The sequence below is a fragment of the Bos grunniens genome, chromosome 3 (assembly GCF_055505025.1).
Source record: "Bos grunniens cultivar Pamir isolate PY7600 chromosome 3, Bosgru_T2T1.0, whole genome shotgun sequence".
Lineage (NCBI taxonomy): Eukaryota > Metazoa > Chordata > Mammalia > Artiodactyla > Bovidae > Bos > Bos grunniens.
The window spans coordinates 10930146-10949525 of NC_141167.1; the positions used below are offsets into that span (position 1 = coordinate 10930146).

General features: G+C 40.2%; 1 protein-coding gene and 1 pseudogene across 16 annotated transcripts in view; both read left to right on the forward strand.

Moving 5' to 3' along the window:
- The window catches only part of ZMYM4 (zinc finger MYM-type containing 4), a 165852-nt gene that overhangs the window by 27081 nt on the left and 119391 nt on the right, over window positions 1–19380 (forward strand). For 2 of the 15 annotated variants that reach the window (XM_086378745.1, XM_086378752.1), the window contains one exon: window positions 4870–4942. The exons of 12 other annotated variants lie outside the window; for them this stretch is intronic. In XM_086378745.1, the coding sequence (XP_086234871.1) occupies window positions 4940–4942 (3 nt within the window). In that variant the 5' untranslated portion in view covers window positions 4870–4939. Of the gene's footprint in view, window positions 1–4869; window positions 5083–19380 lie in introns of all 15 variants that reach the window. One more of the 15 variants, XM_086378739.1, reaches the window with a different exon arrangement.
- On the forward strand, window positions 13099–19212 carry LOC147374973 (large ribosomal subunit protein eL6 pseudogene; annotated as a pseudogene). The gene has a single exon (XR_015155731.1). The product of XR_015155731.1 is annotated as a large ribosomal subunit protein eL6 pseudogene (transcript).

Genomic DNA, 19380 nt, shown 5'->3' on the forward strand with positions numbered 1-19380 from the left:
GTAGGTTAGTGCACATGGAATACATTAGGTGGTGATTTCTAAAAGCAAAGGGAAAGACTAAGAGCCAAAGATCTTGTCATGGAAGGCTTTCAGATCATTGCCAGAAACTGGTAGTGAACATTAGTCTTTTCTTCCTTTCCATTTCTGTGTGGTGCTTGAATTATTTAAGAAGCAAATGTTTGTTTCAGTTTTTCTCTGGTTCAGTCCATTTATTCTCCTGAAATTGACTATGTTGTTTTCAGAAGTTCTTGAATTCTAATATAGCATAGTAAATTTTTTGCTTTTTTATATGCTTTTCATATGAGTTTTGATGAATTTATATCAAAGTTGAAATGGTCCACTAAAGATAGTTTAAAAAAATATGCATGTTTACTGACGTTCAGTTATTTTTCATGCTTGATGTCTTAACATATGTATTGGAGAAGTAAATACTTTTTTTACTGTAATTTTTATATATGAAAAATAATTTCACTTTAATTGAAAGAGTATTCAACCATGATAAAAAGGAAAAAAGGGTCCTCTGCCTGTTACCAAAAGAAGATGTGCTTTGTTTTGTTGCCATTTGTTGGATGAAAGGAGTAAAGAAAGGCCCCCAAATAGTTATTTTTCAGTTCAGTTCATTTCAGTCGCTCAGTCGTGTCTGACTGTTTGTGACACCATGGACTGCAGCACGCCAGGCTTCGCTGTCCATCACCAACTCCCAGAGCTTATTCAAGATCATGTCCATCGAGTCGGTGATGCCCTCCAACCATCTCATCCTCTGTCGTCCCCTTTTCCTCCTGCCTTCAATCTTTCCCAGCATCAGGGTCTTTCCATTGAATCACTTCTTTACATCAGGTGGCCATAGTATTGGAGTTTCAGCTTCTGCATCAGCCCTTCCAATGAATATTCAGGACTGGTTTCCTTCATGATGAATGGTTGGCTCTCCTTGTAGAGAGTCAAGGGATTCTCAAGAATCTTCTCCAACACCACAGTTCAAAAATATCAATTCTTGGTGCTCAGTTTTCTTTATTTTTTTTTTCTCTCTCTTTTTTTTTAAATTTTATTTTATTTTTAAACTTTACAATATTGTATTAGTTTTGCCAAATATCGAAATGAATCCGCCACAGGTATACCCGCGTTCCCCATCCTGAACCCTCCTCCCTCCCCTCCCCTCCCTCTGGGTCATCCCAGTGCACTCAGTTTTCTTTATAATCCAACTGTCACATCTGTACATGACCACTGGAAAAACCATAGCTTTGCCTAGGTAAACCTTTGTTGGCAAGTAATGTCTCTGTTTTTTAATATGCTGCTGAGGTTGTTCATAGCTTTTCTTCCAAGTAGCAAGCATTTTTTAATTTCATGGCTGCAGTCACCATCTGCCATGATTTTGGAGCCCAAAAAGATAAAGTCTGACATTGTTTCCACTGTTTACCCATCTATTTCCCATGAAGTGATGGGACCAGATGCCATGATCTTCATTTTCTGAATGTTGAGCTTTAAGCCAACTTTTTCACTCTCCACTTTCACTTTCATCAAGAGGCTTTTTAGTTCTTATTGGCTTTGTGCTATAAGGGTGATGTCATCTACATATCTGAGGTTACTGATATTTCTCCCGCAGTCTTGATTCCAGCTTGGGCTTCTCCCAGCCCAGCGTTTCTCATGATGTACTCTGCATATAAGTTAAATAAGCAGGGTGACAGTATACAACCTTGACGTACTCCTTTCCCGATCTGCAACCAGTCTGTTCCATGTCGGGTTCTAACTATTGCTTCTTGACCTGCATACAGATTTCTCAGGAGGCAGTAAGGTGGTCGGTATTCCCATCTGTTTAAGAATTTTCCACAGATTGTTGTGACCCAAACAGTCAAAGGCTTTGGTGTAGTCAATGAAGTAGATGTTTTTCTGGAACTCTCTTGCTTTTTTGATGATCCAAAGGATGTTGGCAATTTGATCTCTGGTTCCTCTGCCTTTCTAAATCCAGCTTGAACATCTGGAAGTTCATAGTTCATGTACTGTTGAAGCCTGGCTTGGAGAATTTTGAGCATTACTTTGCTAGTGTGTGAAATGAGTGCAATTGTATGGTAGTTTGAGCATTCTTTGGCATTGCCTTTCTTTGGGATGGGAATGAAAAGAAACCTTTTCCAGTCCTGTGGCCACTGATGAGTTTTCCAAATTTGCTGGCATATTGAGTGCAGCAGTTTGACAGTATCATCTTTTAGGATTTGAAATAGCTTAAATGGAATTCCTTCACCTCTGCTAGTTTTATTCGTAGTGATGTTTCCTAAGGCCCACTTGACTTTGCATTCCGGGATGCCTGGTTCTAGGTAAGTAATCACGCCATCCTGGTTATCTGGGTCATGAAGATATTTTTTTGTATAGTTCTTCTGTGTTTTCTTGCCACCTTGTCTTAATATCCTCTGCTTCTGTTAGGTCCATACCATTTCTGTCCTTTATTGTGCCCATCTTTGCATGAAATGTTCCCTTGGTATCTAATTTTCTTGAAGAGATCTCTAGTCTTTGCCATTTTATTGTTTTCCTCTATTTCTTTGCATTGATCACTGAGGAAGAGTTTCTTATCTCTCCTTGCTGTTGTTTGGAACTCTGCATTCAAGTGCATAATATCTTTCCTTTTCTCCTTTGCCTTTTGTATCTTGTCTTTTCTTAGCTATTTGTAAGGCCTCCTCAGACAACCATTTTGTCTTTTTGCATTCTTTTCTCTTGGGGATGTTCTTGATCACTGCCTCCTGTACAAATGGTTTGTTAAAAGAAAAAGTGGCTTGTTTAGTGTGAGGAATACAACTTTTAAGAGATTTCTACTTGATTACTACTTTGCTTAACCTTTGTTATGAAAATTTTCAAACATAAATGTGAGTAGATAAACTAATGCTCATGTATTCATCATTCATCTTTTTAAAGATTCATCAACTTTTTGCCTCATTTTTCATCTATTCTTCCCACATTTCTTTCCCTACAATATACATGTGTGTATGTGTGTGTGTGTGTGTGTGTGTGTATAAAGTATTTATTTGGCTACACCAGGCCTTAGTTGCAGCGCACAGGATCTTTGATCTTCATTGTGGGCATGTGGAATCTAATTACCCAACCAGGGCTCAAACCTGGGCCTCCTGCATTCAGAGCGCAGAGTCTTAGCCACTGGACCACCAGAGAAGCCCCTCCCTGTCATATTTTAAAGCAAATCCTGGACATACGTTTTTTTACCTATTAATACATAAAATATGTATCTCTGAAAGATGAGTCTCTTTTTTACAAAAAATAAGCCATAAATACCATTATCGCACTTAACAAAATCATTAGTAATTTTTCAGTTTCACTTAATGCCCTGTTCATCTGTTGAAACTGTTTCAGAAAGTTAGTAGCTAAAATAAGATTTGTGTGTTGCTAAAACAGAGTCTGTGGGTTGTTGTGTCTTTTCAGCCTCTTTTCATCAGTAAATCTTCCCCCATTAAAAAAAAAGCCATTTATTTTTAGAAGATACTGTTTGATTTGTTGTACAGCATTTCCTACATTCTGTGTTTTGCTGGTTATATCCTGGTGTCATTGAACACATTCCTCCATCCCTTATGTTCCCTGTAAGCTGTTAGAAGTATGATTAGATTCATGCTTAATTGTTTTTTTTTTGCAAAGACTTCTTCATAGGTGGTCCTGTGTTCTTTCTATGACACTGGCAATGGTAGCACATCACTCTTCGTGATGTTCATCCTAGGTCAGGTGATATCAGCCTAATTCATATATTAAAAAGTTCTCCTTCAGTTTTGATCTAATGCTTTTATCATTCGTTGATTAGTTCTTGATTCACTATTTAATTAGTAGTTATAAAATGATCGTTTCCTGATTCTTTTATTTCTGCAGTATCTGTTAACTGTAATAGTTCCTTGTCAGTTAACTCTCTCGTTTTCTTATTGCTTTGAAATATTGTCAATGCAGGAAAGACAAGATAAATGCTTAATTCTTTTTTTGTCATTTTAAAAAATAAGTTGATACCCTCACAGGCTCTACAGATGACAGGTAAAGGTTGTTTTTTGGGTGGGTGGGGGAATGAGGGAGCTATCCTGGTAAGTCATCAAAAATGGATTTATGTATTGTTTATTGTACTGTATTATACTTCATGGCAAATAGATGGGGGAACAGTGGAAACAGTGACGGACTTTATTTCTTTGGGCTCCAGAATCACTGAAGATGGTAACTGCGGCCATGAAATTAATAGATACCTGCTCCTTGAAAGAAAAACTATGACAAACCTAGACAGCATTATTAAAAAGCAGAGACATTACTTTGCCAACAAAGGTCCATATAGTTAAAGCTGTAAAGCTATGGTTTTTCCAGTATTCATGTATGGATGTGAGAGTTGGACCATAAAGAAGGCTGAGCTTCAAAGAATTGATGCTTTTGAACTGTGGTGTTGGAGAAGACTCTCGAGAGTCCCTTGGACAGGAAGGAGATCAAACTAGTCAATCCTGAAAGAAATTAGCCCTGAATATTCATTGGAAGGAATGATGCTGAAGCTGAAACTCTAATACTTTGTCCACCTGATGTGAAGAACTGACTCATTAGAAAAGACACTGATGCTGGGAAAGATTGAAGGCAGGAAGAGAAGGGGACGACAGAGGTTGAGATGGTTGGATGGCATCACTGACTCGACAGATGTGAGTTTGGGCAAGCTCCGGGAGTTGGTGATGGACAGGGAAGCCTGGCGTGCTGCAGTCTATGGGGTTGCAAAGAGTTGGACATGATTGGGCGACTGAAATGAACTGAGAACTGATATACGTCAGTTGTACCATCTGTGGTCAGTAAAATCCTCAGTTAGCCCTTGAGTCATTCTGTCATGACTTCAGTAGTCTTTGGTAATTTACTTGCTTTTTGATGCAGGATGAAGCACCTTGATGCTGGGAATGATTGAAGGCAAAAGGAGAGAACAGCAGAGAATGAAGAGGATGAGATGGTTAGATAGCATTACCGACTCAATGGACATGAACTTGAGCTAAGTCTGGGAGATGGTGAAGAACAGGGAAGCTTGGCATGCTACAGTCCATGGCAAGGAGTCAGACATGACTTTGTAGCTGAATGATGAAGCAGCTTCATGTGTGTATTCCCTATTCTGGATCTGAAATCAACCATTTCTGCCAGGAGTCCTGATCCCTCTTAGTGGGAAATAGTATTTAGGGAACATAACACTTGATAATCTTTTTTTTTTTTTTTGACTGTACTTGGAAGATGTTAGTTCCCTGACCACAGGTTGAACCCATGCCCTTGGCAGTGAAAGTGTGGAGTCCTAACCACTGGGCTCCCAGGGAATTCCCAGGACTTTTTAAAGTTATATCATCTTAGTTTCTAGATTTAGGAAAGTTCTCTGGAGTTTCTACCGAGTGTGGGAATCTGTGTCCTAAGCATTTTGCACATTCATGGTTGGACTCCTTTGGAGCCCATTTAAAAAAGTTAGGTGATCAGATTCTTTTGTTCAGTATGAGCTCTACTTGATGTTGCTCATAAGAAATCTAAAATGAAATGAAACTAAAAAAATTAAAAATAAAACAGTGTATATAAAGCATATGCAGCAAAATCAGAATTTTAATATTAAAAGAAAACTATGTAAAAAAATGATCTGCCACAGATTTCTGACTTTATTCATAACAGATATAATTCACTTTGAGAATGTAATTGCCATGAATTTTTATGTATCAAAAAGCCTTGTAGTGAAGTATATAAAACAAAAATTTAAACGGTTTAGAGGTTTATAGTTTAATTGAACCTGGTACAGAATGAGGAGACATTGCCTTTTTACATTCTCATGGAACATTTACAGAAATTAATCATAATTTATACTTTGAAGAAGATTGCAAATTTTAAAACCTTAGAATTTAGAGATTACATTCTTTGACCATAGTGCATTAAAACTGAGATGAGTAGAGTATCAATTAAAACAATCCAACAGTTTTGAAATTTTAAAACTTTTAAGCAACTCTTGGGTTAAATAAGTTATAACTAGCTTCAGTTGTTTATAGAGTATAATAATGGTGTTATATGTTAATTATACCTTAGTAACAAAAAGAGTATAGCAATGAGAACATGCCATATCACAACTTGGGATATGAGCAGAGCTATACTGTAAAGAAAATATTTAAGGCAGTTCCTTGGCAGTCCAGTGGTTAGGAGTTTGTGCTCTCACTGCCAAGGGCCCACGTTCAGTCCCTGATTGGGGAACTAGGATCCTATAAGCCAGAAGATGGGGCCAAAAAAAAAAAATGGGAGTGGGCAGTCCTAACTACTGGACTGCCAGGCAAGTCCCTGTAACCACTGTGCTTTGATGACTCTTGGAAAAAATAGAGTAATATATCATGTTCCTGGATGGGAAAACTCAATGTTATTAAAATGGGACACAGTATGCTATAGTGGAAGGGGCATTGCAGTTTTAAACAGGGGCATCTAAGCAAAAATCTGAAGGAAATGAGAAACCCATACAAATCTCTGAGAGGAAGAACATGATAGGAGAGGGCAAACAAACAAGGGCAGTAGCTCTGAAGCAGAAGAGTACTGCGCATGTTTTATGAGCATCGAACAGGCAGTTGGAGGTGAAAGAGCAAGGTGGTGAACAGTCAGAGAAGAGATCAGGGAGATAACTGTCTAGATCATGTAGGGTCTTTTAAGGCCAGATAATTCTTTGCTGTGGTGGCTGTTGTATACATTGATGTTTTGCAGCATCCTTGACCTGTACCCACTAGATGTCAGTTGAACTCCCTAGTTGTGATGACCAAAAATGCCTCCAGACACTGCCAACTTTTCTAGATTTGGGAAGTGAAATTGCCCCTGATTGAAAACCACTCCTTATTAAGTGGCTGTGGATCCATCTTGGGGGAGGCTTGGAGGAAGATTTATGGTTGTGTTAGGGGCTTCCCAGGTGGCTCAGTGGTAAAGAATCCACCTGCCAAGCAGGACACATGGATTTGATCCCTGGGTTGGGAAGATCCCGTGGAGAAGGAAATGGCAACCCACTCGAGTATTCTTGCTGGGGAAATCCCATGGACAGAGGAGCCTGCTGGGGCTTTAGTCAATGGGGTTGCAAAGAGTTGGATATGAGTTAGCCACTAAACCACTACCACCACCACCACTTGTGGTAATGGTGCAGAGTCCTTCCTCAAGAGAACCAAATCTCCCCACAATTAAGAGGCAATGGGGGACTTCCCTAGTGGTCCAGTGGTTAAGAATCTGTCTTGCAATGCAAGGGATACCAGTTCAACCCCTGGTCTGGGAAGATCCCAGCTGCGTTGGAGCAGTTAAGCCTGTGTGCCACAACTACTGAGCTTGTGCTTTAGAGTCTGTGAGCCACAGCTTCTGAGCCCATGTGCTACAACTACTGGAGCTCCATGCCCTAGAGCCCGTACTCCACAAGAGAGAGTGTGCGTGCAGTTGTGTCCAACTCTTTGAGACCCTGTGGACTGTAGCCCGCCAGGCTCCTCTGTCCATGGAATTTTTCCCGGCAAGAATACTGGAGGGATTTGCCATTTCCTAATCCAGAGGATATTCCCAACCCAGGAATTGAACCTGCATCTCTTGTGTCTCTACATTGGCAGGCGGATTCTTTAGCACTGTGCCATCTGGGAAGCCACAATAAGAGAAGCTGCCGCATTGAGAAGGCACAGTGAAGAGTAGCTCCCGCTCTTCACAACTAGAAAAAGCTTGCCTGCAGCAACAGAGCCCCACTATAGCCGAAAATCAATCAGTCAATCAATAAATCTTAATAAAAAAGAGCCAGTGAGTCAGTTAATTAACTTGGTCTGGAAACTGGTCACATGTCCTTAACTTCCACTCTGATGCCTTAAGTGAGTTTCTGGCAACCAGATTTAGACATTTTTCTGGTAGATTACGCTGCCCATGTATTTCATTGCTAGAATCATTGTGAACAGTTAGCCACTGCCAGGCTCCTGCAGGCCAGGCACTCTGATTACTGGTGCCTCTCTGCTGCCCTTATCTTGGGGTTGAGTGCTGCCACTTGGCCTTTGCTGCCTGGGCCCCCATCTCAGGGGGCTGGCTTCCATATCTGACTTCCAAAAGAGAGCCGCCACACAGCTTCTCAGGGTATGCGCTTCTCTCACTAGTGTAGCGTCCTCTGGGCCTTCTCAGAGAATGTAGTTGGGTAATAGGTGTGTAGGTTGCAGAGGATAAATGAACGATGTTCCTGTCTCCCTGAGCCTTTGGATTTCCTCTCCTACATAATGCCAGTGGAACTTTGCTCTCTCAGTCTCTAAACTTTATTACATCTTCATTGTTAGTGTAGTTTTGATTTGCATTTCCCTAATGATTATCAGCTATTGTTGAGTATAAGTTTAAACCAACAACTAAGCCGGTAGAGCCACCTCCAGCTGCACAGCTAGCACATTACATTCTGAATCTGTAGTTATCTCACTCATTTTAATGAATTATATAATCTCCTTGGTCTAATACCCTCAGCATCTGTTTTCACACGCAGTCCCAGGTTTTTGCCTTTATATGTTAGCAAGGTTTTGGCATTTTGGACATGTAATTTCTTCCCTGTTGGGTCATAGTGTGTATTTGTCTTACTGCAACCAATTCGTGGGTCTAGTGATAACAGGGTTGGTTGTGGTTGATCTTGAAGAGAGTTAACATCTTCTCGCAAGTCATTTGTGTCACATAAGGATGTCACAGATATTCAAGAAAAGAAAGGCTGTTCTTACATACAGGATGGTAAGTTATTTCTCCTGGAGATTTGAAGTTGTCTTTTTCATTCTGGTTCAATCACACGTTCCCATTCCAGGTTTAAGGATCCATTCTTTTCCTAGTCATTGCCCTTACTTTCATATTAGAAATGGTTCGACTGTGAATTCATGTGATAATTGTAGTTCAGCTGTTTGCACAGTTAGATTTTGCATTTCATTTTTAGTAATACCAAGCTAGGAAAGTGGAAGTGAAAGTCACTCAGTTGTGTCTGACTCTTTGGGACCCCATGGACCATACAGTCCATGGAATTCTCCAGGCCAGAGTTCTGGGGTGGGTAGCCTTTCCCTTCTCCAGCGGATCTTCCCAACCCAGATATCAAACCCATGTCTGTCACATTGCAGGTGGATTCTTTACCAGCTGAGCCATCAGGGAAACCCTTCAACCTATGGTTATAAGAATTAAGACTTTTTTTTTTAATACCATCATGAAAGTGCTCTGTTTCTCAGACTGTGATTTGATTTGAGAGTTAATGGACCTGAACTTGTTATTCTTTAACTGCTGAAGAGCACTTGGAGAATCCATCTCATAAATCTGTTACATGAGATGGATATAACTCATCATTACTGCCTTAACAGTTAAGTGTAACAACTCTAATGGCACTGTGTGGCAGGGATTACTAGCCTCCTATTTCCTCTTTGAGCCCAATGCTTAAACCCAGAGACACAATCAAGCCAATCTCCAAATCTCATCCTTGTGGGTCTGTCTACTGTCAACACTGCCACTACCTACCCTGTATTAGTCAGAGATCAGAAACTGAAAAGTAAATTGAATAAGAAAAGTTTAGTGTAAAGAATTATCAACCAGTAGCAGAGAATTATGGAGAAGGTGATGGCACCCCACTACAGTACTCTTGCTTGGAAAATCCCATGAACGGAGGAGCCTGGTGGGCTGCAGTCCATGGGGTCGCGAAGAGTCGGACATGACTGAGTGACTTCACTTTCACTTTTCACTTTCACGCATTGGAGAAAGAAATGGCAACCCACTCCAGTGTTCTTGCCTGGAGAGTCCCAGGGACGGGGGAGACTGGTGGGCTGCTGTCTATGGGATCGCCCAGGGTCGGACACGATTGAAGCAACTTGGCAGCAGCAGCAGCAGCAGAGAATTAACTCTTAAGGGCAAAAGAGAATATTAAAGTTTACAGACTAGCAGGTAAAAGGAGTAGCCACTAGCTGTAGGACTGAGGCAAAGTACCAGTGATGGAAAGATGTGAAGATGCCTGTCTCCCACCTTCAGGGCTGAGATTCAAATTTTGGAGAGGGTGGAATGCCAGTAGATGCTGAAGAAGTTTTAGGTGCTGCAGATTTTTGCTGGCAGGGAGGAAACCTTCCTCGGGTGCTGACAAAAGTCACTAGAAAACCCCTTGCTGAACCTGAGAAGAAGCCACCTGGAGTATCGGCATAATTCTCTGGGAAACCTGCTCATTGGAGTACTGCTGAAACTTGCTTGGTATGCTACCCTCTAGGGAGCTGACCAAATCTGATAGGAAACTGCCTGCGGGTGTGTGTGTGTGTCTGAGTAGGAAACCACCAGTGGAGTTGTGTGTGTGTTGCTGAGACTGGTGGGGAGTTGGCACCTGGGGAGAGGGCCATCGACTGTCTCATAGACCACTGGCCTCCACTGGAGCCAAGCAGATTAGAGCACAGTGCAATGAGAAGAGGACCCATTCTTTCCAGAGTATTCTTTGGGTGCAATCTGTTGTCAAAAGTTAACACTGCCAGATGACAAAGGAGAAGTGTTTATAGATGCCAAAAACAAGGCAGAGAAAATCAGATTTGAAGTTGAAAGACAGTAGGTATATAGTTGGTAACTCAGATACTTACATTTCTTGTGCTCTTCATTCCTTTGAAAATGAAAGTGAAGTCGCTCAGTCGTGTCCAACTCTTTACGACCCCATGGACTGTAGCCTGCCAGGCGCCTCCACCCATGGGATTTTCCAGGCAAGAATACTGGAGTGGGTTGCCATTTCCTTCTCCAGGGGATCTCTCCGACCCAGGGATTGAACCTGGGTCTCCCGCAATGCAGGTAGACTCTTTACCATCTGAGCCACCAGGGAATCCCTCATTCCTTTGGGTTTACCTTGATTTCCATGTGGTGTAATTTTTCTTCTTTCTGAAAAGTGAAAGTGAAAGTCGCTCAGTCGTGTCCGATTCTTTGTGACCCCATGGACTGTAGCCTGCCAGGCTCCTCCATCCGTGGGATTTTCCAGGCAAGAATACTGGAGAGGTTTGCGATTTCCTTCCTAATGAGCTTGAGGTCATATCTCATTGTAGTTTTGATTTGCATTTTTCAAGTAATTAGGGGCATTGAGTATCTTTTCTCCTGCTTATTGGCCATCTGTATATTTTCTTGGGAGAAATATCTGTTCAAGTCCTTTGCCCCTGTTTTTTTTAATCAAATTTAATTTTTGGTGACACCACACAGCATGTGGGATCATAGTTCCCCAACCAGGAAATGAACCCACACCCCTTGCAGTTGAAGCATGGAGTCTTAACCACTGGACTGCTAGGGAAGTCCTGCTTTTGAATTGGGGTGGTTTTCTTGTAGGTTTTAGGAGTTTTCTATATATTCTCAGTATCCTTTATCAAAAAGGAGATTTGTAAATACAGTTGACCTTTGAACAGCATGGGGGTTGGGGCACCAGCCCTCCATGCAGTGGAGCACCCCACATGGAATTTATAGTTGGCCCTCTGTGTCTGTGATTTTTCCATATCTGTGTAGTACTGTAGTATGTACTGTTAAAAAAAATGCAGACCAACCTAGATGGCATATTCAAAAGCAGAGACATTACTTTGCCAACAAAGGTCCAGCTAGTCAAGGCTATGGTTTTTCCTGTGGTCATGTATGGATGTGAGAGTTGGACTGTGAAGAAGGCTGAGCGCCGAAGAATTGATGCTTTTGAAGTGTGGTGTTGGAGAAGACTCTTGAGAGTCCCTTGGACTGCAAGGAGATCCAACCAGTCCATTCTGAAGGAGATCAGCCCTGGGATTTCTTTGGAAGGAATGATGCTAAAGCTGAAACTCCGGTACTTTGGCCACCTCATGAGAAGAGTTGACTCACTGGAAAAGACTCTGATGCTGGGAGGGATTGGGGGCAAGAGGAGAAGGGGATGACAGAGGATGAGATGGCTGGATGGCATCACTGACTCGATGGACGTGAGTCTGAGTGAACTCTGGGAGTTGGTGATAGACAGGGAGGCCTGGCGTGGTGCGATTCATGGGGTCAGAAAGAGTCAGACACGACTGAGCGACTGATCTGATCTGATAAGTGGACCCATGCAGATCATATCTTTATACATCATGTGCCTAAAAACATAAAGTAAGAATTTTAAGTTTCATTAATGTCTTGAATTATGTAGAAAAATGACTTGAGTTATAAACCAAAATTACAGTAATTCTAAGTTTTTTAATTGCCCATATATTTACCTTTATTAAGATCTTTATTTTTTCATATGGCTGTGAATTACTATATTATTTTGTAAAATTATTTTTAAATTTTCTTTATTTTTAATTGGAGGATAATTGCTTTACAATATTGTGTTGGTTTCTGCCATATATCAACATGAATCAGCTATAAGTTATGTATATCCCCTCCCTCTTGAACCTCCCTCCCACCCCATTCCCACCCCTCTAAGTTATCATACAGAGCATCAGATTTGAGCTCCCCGCTTCATACAGTAAATTTCCGCTATCTAGTTTTATATATGGTACTGTATATGTGTCAGTGCAACTCTCTTAATTTGCCCCACCTTCTCCTTTCCTGCTGTTTCCACAAGTCTGTTCTCTATGTCTGCATCTCCATTGCTGCCCTGCAGGTAGGTTCATCAGCACTATCTTTCTAGACTCCATGTGTTTTCATTAATATATAATATTTGTTTTCTCTTTCTGACTTCCTTCACTCTGTATAGGTTCATCCATCTTGTTAGAACTGAGTCAAATATGTTCCTTTTTATGGCTGAGTAATATTCCATTGTGTACATGTACCAGAACTTCTTTATCCATTTATCTGATGATGGACATCTAGGTTGCTTCCACGTCCTAGGAATTGTAAATAATGCTGCAATGATCATTGAGGTGCATGAATTTTTTTCAGTTAACGGTTTCCTCAAAGTATATGCCCAGTATGTGAATTACTTTCTATTGCCCTTTCATTTCATTGTCCTTCAGTAGTATGAACTTTCTCAGGCTTTATTTATTTGGTAATGTCTTAATTTCTCCTTGAAGGAGAGTTTTACCGAATAGAAGATTCTTGGTTATCTGCTTTTTCTTTTAACATTTTGAATATATCAGCCTGCTGGCATACAGTCTTTCTAATGAGTTCAGTTCAGTTCTTTCACTGAGTCATGTCCGACTCTTTGTGCCCCTGTGGACTGCAGCGCACCAGGCCTCCCTGTCCATCACCAGCCCCCGGAGTTTACTCAAACTCATGTCCATTGAGTCAGTGATGCCATCCAACCCTGCTTACATACTTACTGCGGACACCTTGTGTGTGATGAGCCAGTTGTGTCTTGCTGCTTTCAAGATTTTCTCTTTATCTTTGGCTGTTCAAAGTGTCTTTATGTGGATCTCTTTGAGTTTATCTTTACATGGTGTTTGTAGAGCTTCTTGGACATTTATGTTCGTGTTTTTCATCAAATTTGGGGACGTTTTCAATTATTAATTTTTCAGATATTCTGTCTGCCCCATTTTGCTCTTTCTGCTTCTGGGACTCCCACAATACATATGTTGGTACACTGCTTTGTGTCCTATAGATTCCTTACCGTGTTTATTTTTCTTCTATCAGTTTTCTTTCTTTTCCTCAGACTTGATAATTTCCATTGTTCTGTCTTCAAGCTTGATGATTCTTTTGTTTGCCTAAATCTGCCTTTGAATCCATTTAGTGAATTCCTTTTAGATATTGAACTTTTTGTCTCTAGAATTTCTTTTTTGGTTTCTTTATGTATTTTCTCTTTATTGATATTTCTGTTTTGTCTGTATAACATTTTATTGATTTTCTTCATATCTCATATCAGTTTTTCTTGCTAAGTGTTGACCACTCGTCATTCTGGTTTGTGAACCATTGACTCAGGTCATTTAAAAAATTCTGAAGTCAGACAGTTGATAGAATTGATAATCACAGTTAATAACTATATTATTATATATTATATAATAACTATATGTTATAGGTTCTTCAAAAATGAAAATGAAAATGAATGTAAATAAAACAGCAAAATACAAACTTAAATGAGATAACATCTTTTTCCTACCAAATGGAGGATGATGAATAAAACTTTATGCCAAGTAGTGGAAGAGTTCTGTAATACTGTATTTGGAAAGAATATCTGATCACAGAACTCTTTTTTTCACTTAGGGCCTCATGCAGGTTTTGTATAACAAATATTGAGAGATGCAGAGTTACGGTATTCAGTTAATAAAAAAGATACAGAAAGGAGATACAACACAATATGCTAGGACCTGTAGGTATCCCAAGATGAAAAAGATTTATCTAGAAAGTGATACTGACACATATATGTTAACTGTGCCACAAGTAACTGTAAGTGAAATATAAATGTAGTGCTACAGAGAAGTCAAGACTTCTAAATGGTTTATCAGAAAGTTTAAGTGAAGTCGCTTAGTCGTTTCCGACTCTTTGCGACCCCATGGACACTAGGCTCCTCCGTCCATGGGATTTTCTAGGCAAGAGTACTGGAGTGGGTTGCCTTTTCCTTCTCCAGGGAACTTCCTGACCCAAGGATCAAACCCAGGTCTCCCACATTGTAGACAGACGCTTTACTGTCTGAGCCACCAGGGAAGTATCAAAGAGCTTTATTTTAAATAATTATTGGAGAGAATTCCCTGGCAGTCTAGTGGTCAGGACTCTGGGCTTCCACTACTGGTGACTTGGATTCAGTCCCTGGTTGGGGAAGTAAGATCCTGAAAGCTGAGTAGCACCTCTTCCCCCGCCGCCCTCCACCCCACAAGAAAAGTAAGCATTGGAATTTCATCTGGTAGAACTCATTCCCAGTTGGAAGACAATAGTATGGGAATGGTATGATGAGAACTTTAGTGAGGAGTAATAAATAACCTTACGCCATAACCAGAGTAATTGTTTTCAGAACTTAGATCTCCTTTCTACTGTCTCCTTCAGTGTTTTTACTTAGGATAAAGTCCAGCGTCTAAACATGACTAATACTTAGGGTGACAAACTGAGACAGTTTTGAGAGTGAAAGGGAGCATGTTAATGATTACATGGGGATAGTAGGCATAAGCTGCGATGCTTTGGGCTAACTGGAATATGTGGTCACCCTTTCCATAAAGAATGTCCATTGTTTGGCCCATGATTTGTCATCAGCTTTGTCTTACAGTGCTGACTTGCTTTAGTCCCAGAATTCTTACCCACCTAGCCTTTCTGTTGTTTGAATTTTCAGTTTTTTCCTGCTAAGTTTTTTCCTTTACATTTGCTGTTCTTCTCTTGAATCTTTTCTTCTATCTTTTCACTTAATTCTTAGTTATCCTTCAGAAATTAAATTATGGAACAGTTTCTATTTCTTTCTTGACCTCCTCTATAGGTTAGCTAATCATGGAAAGTTAAGATTTATCTAAAACTGAAGATGTGTTAGAAATAGAAATGATAGTTCTTACGATCAGCTGAAGCGGGTGGTGGTTTTAGTAGGTAAGTCATGTCCAACTCTTGCAACCTCATGGACTGTAGCCCGCCAGGCTCCTCTGATCATGGAATTTCCCAGGCAAGAACACTGGAGTGGGTTACCATTTCCTTCTCCAGGTGATTTTCCTGTCTCAGGAATCAAACCTACATCTCCTGCATTGCAGGCAGATTCTTTATGAATGAGCCACCAAGGAAGCCCAATTGAATGGCAGAAAATATTTTGAGAGTTCTTTGAATTCTGGGGTGTTGGGGCTCCTACTGAAATGAAAAAAAGGAATCAGTGGTGAAAAGAGTAAATTTTAGAGAAGAAGACAGTGAAAGACATTTGACAGTTTTCAGTCTCTACTTAATCATTGAAAAATCCAGGTTCAACTTTCTGAAAATAGAGCTTTTGGTTTAGTTTTCACTGAATAAGTTTATCATATAAACTCTTAAATTGTTGCAGATATTAAAACCAGTTTGAGAAAGGTGTTTATGGTGTTAGGCATTTTAGCAGTTATGTCCAGAGAATTTGCAAAATTGTATGGTGGATTTCCCTCATAGCTCAGTTGGTAAAGAATCTGCATGCAGTGCACGAGTCTGCCTGCAATTCAGGAGATCTGGGTTCGATCCCTGGGTTCGGAAGATCCCCTGAAGCAGGCAGTGGCAACGCACTCCTATGGCATTCTTGCTTGGAGAATCCCATGGACAGAGGAGTCTGGTCGGCTACAGTCCATGGGGTTGCAAAGAGTAGGACATGACTGAGCAACTAACACACACATGGTGGATAAAAGAGAAAATTAACATTTTAAAATAAAAATTATTGGTCCAGGATTCAATAAATTTCTGTGGGTTTTTTTTGCCCACACCACACTGTGTGCAGATTTAGTTCCCCAACCAGGGATGGAATCTGGTTCCCTTGCAGTGGAAATGTAGTGTCCTAACCCTGGACTGCCAGGGAATTCCCTCTGTGATTTTTTAAATGTTTTAATTTTTTCCCGCAGGTGGTCATGGGTGGTATTTATCAATTCACAGTATATTGGGATTTTTAGCTCCCTCTAGGGTTAGGGAACTTTAGTGTTCTATTTGGTAAGTAAAAATATACTTTATTCCCAGTGCTTAATTTTTGGAATAAAGAGGGATAAGTCATTTCCCCAGTGCTTTCCTTTAATTTTAAGCAGTGGATACATTTTTACAAACAAATGTTGTAGTGAATCCTAAATTTTAAGATAAGGGAGGATATCTTTTATTAATGTCATCTTATTGCTCCCTGGTGGCTCAGACAGTAAAGAATCTGCCTGTGATATAGGAGATGGGTTCAATCCCTGGGTCAGGATGATACCCTAGAGAAGGGAATGGCTACCCATTCTAGTATTCTTGCCGGTAGAATTCTATGGTCAGAGGAGCCTGGTGGGAGTTGGACACGATTCAGTGACTAACACTTTCACTGCATATTTCTGATTTGCTAATCATATGCTAAATGCTTTTCATTTAATCATGCTAACAATTCTGGGAAGTGTAGGTATCACTATATCTTTATTTTATGGGTAAAGAAATTTGAAAGTAAAAATCCCTTAAAGTTGTAGCATTTATTTTATAAGTTTAAATATGCAACAGTTACATGTTTTGAAAGGGGTAGAACCCATAAGACTATTTTGGTAACTAAAAATGAACTGGTATTTTTTGTCTTAAGTTAATATCCATATTCATTTGTTTATTTTTTTAATATTAGGTTTTGTGGTATTGAGAAAATCCTTGCCTATACAGAATAATTATTACAGATTCTTAAAATCAGCTTGGCTTTTAAGTCCAGTTAAATCTTTTATGAAACTTGAGGATTGAGTAATAACATTATTCAAAGCTAAATTACAGTTTATATCTAATTCTTATTTGTAAATATACAGGTTAGACAAGAAGCACCCAGACACATTTAGCAAAACCACCGTATTACAGTCTTACTTGTACATTTGTTGTTACCCCAATGTTAGATTTTAGGCCAAGCAGGTGTTCTGCAGTTCTGATGTAGTCCATATTTGAGAGTAGTGTTAGTGTTAAGTGAGCAGTCACCAACAGATTTGAATTAAAAGATCAAAAAGCCAAACAACCCAATCAGAAAACGAGCAGAAGGTCTAAATTAGACATTTCTCCAAAGAATACATGCGGATAGGCAACAGACACATGAAAAGATGCTCAACATCACTATTATGGGTTTTTAAAAAATTTATTTAGTTTTACTTGGAGGATAATTGCTTTACAGTGTTGTGTTGGTTTCTGCCATGTATCAGCATGAGTCAGCCATAGGTATACGGATGTTCCTTCCTTTTTGAACCTCCCTCCTACTTCCCACCCCATCCTACCCAGCTAGGTTGTCACAGAGCACCAAGTTGAGCTCCCTGCATCATACAGATCTGTTTTACATATGATAATATATATGTTTCAATGCTGTTCTCTCAATTCATCCTGCCTTCTTCCCCTGCTGTGTCCACAAGTCTTTTCTCTATGTCTGCTTCTCTATTATTGCCCTGCAGATAGGTTCCTTAGTACCATTTTTCTGTTGTTGTTTAGTAGGTAAGTTTTGTCTGACTCTTCTGTGACCCCATGGACTAGCCCACCAGGCTCCTTTGTCCATTGGATTTTCTAGGCAAGAATACTAGAGTGGGTTGCCATTTCCTTCTCTAAGGGACCATTTTTGTAGATTCCATATATATGTGTTAATAAACGATAATTGTTTTTCTCTTTTTGACTTAATTCACTCTATGTGACAAACTCTTAAGTTCATCTACCTCACTAGAACTGACACAAATTTGTTCCTTTTTATGGCTGAGTAATATTCTATTGTATATAACATCACTGCATATTAGAGAAATTAAATCAAAATTATAGTGAAGTGACCTCACACCAATCAGACCTCACACCAGTCAGAATGGCCTCATGAAAAAGTCTACAAACGGTTCTTTCCCATCTTGCAAGATGGCGGGTGAAAAGGCTGAGAAGCCAGATACTAAGGAGAAAAAACCTGAAGCCAAGAAGGCTGATGCTGGCAACAAGGCTAAAAAGGTGGAAAAGGTGAAGAAAGTTAAGAAGGGGAAGCCCCACTGCAGCCGAAATCCTGTCCTGGTCAGAGGAATTGGCAGATATTCCCGATCAGCCATGTACTCCTGAAAGGCCTTGTACAAGAGAAAGTATTCAGCAGCTAAATCCAAGGTCGAAAAGAAAAAGAAGGTTTGTGTTCTTGCTACTGTCACAAAACCAGTTGGTGGAGACAAGAATGGTGGTACCCGAGTGGTCAAACTTCGCAAAATGCGTAGGTATTACCCTACTGAAGATGTGCCTCGAAAACTGTTGAGTCATGGCAAAAAACCCTTCAGTAAGCATGTGAGGAAGCTGCGTGCCAGCATCACTCCTGGGACCATTCTGATCATCCTCACTGGGCGCCACAGAGGCAAGAGGGTCGTTTTCTTGAAGCAGCTGGTCAGTGGCTTGCTACTTGTGACTGGGCCTCTATCCCTCAATCGAGTTCCTCTGCGTAGAACACACCAGAAATTTGTCATTGCCACCTTCACCAAAATCGATATCAGTGGTGTGAAAATCCCAGAACATCTCACTGACACTTCAAGAAGAAGAAGCTGTGTAAACCCAGACACGAGGAGGGCGAGATCTTCGACACAGAGAGAGAGAAATACGAGATCACAGAGCAGCGCAAGGTTGATCAGAAAGCTGTGGACTCACAAATTCTGCGAAGAATCAAAGCTGTCCCTCAGCTCCAGGGCTACCTCCGCTCCGTGTTTGCTCTCACAAATGGAATTTATCCTCACAAAGTAGTGTTCTGAACTTCTTGCAAAGAACCTAATTAAATAACTTGTCATTTCAAAAAAAGAAAAAGTCTACAAACAATAAATGCCAGAGAGGGGATGGAGAAAAGTGAATCCTTCTACACTGTTGGTGGGAGTGTTCTCCATTTCACTATAGTAAATCAACTATACTCCAAGGTAAAATAAAATTCTGTAAATAAGAAAAACAAAAACA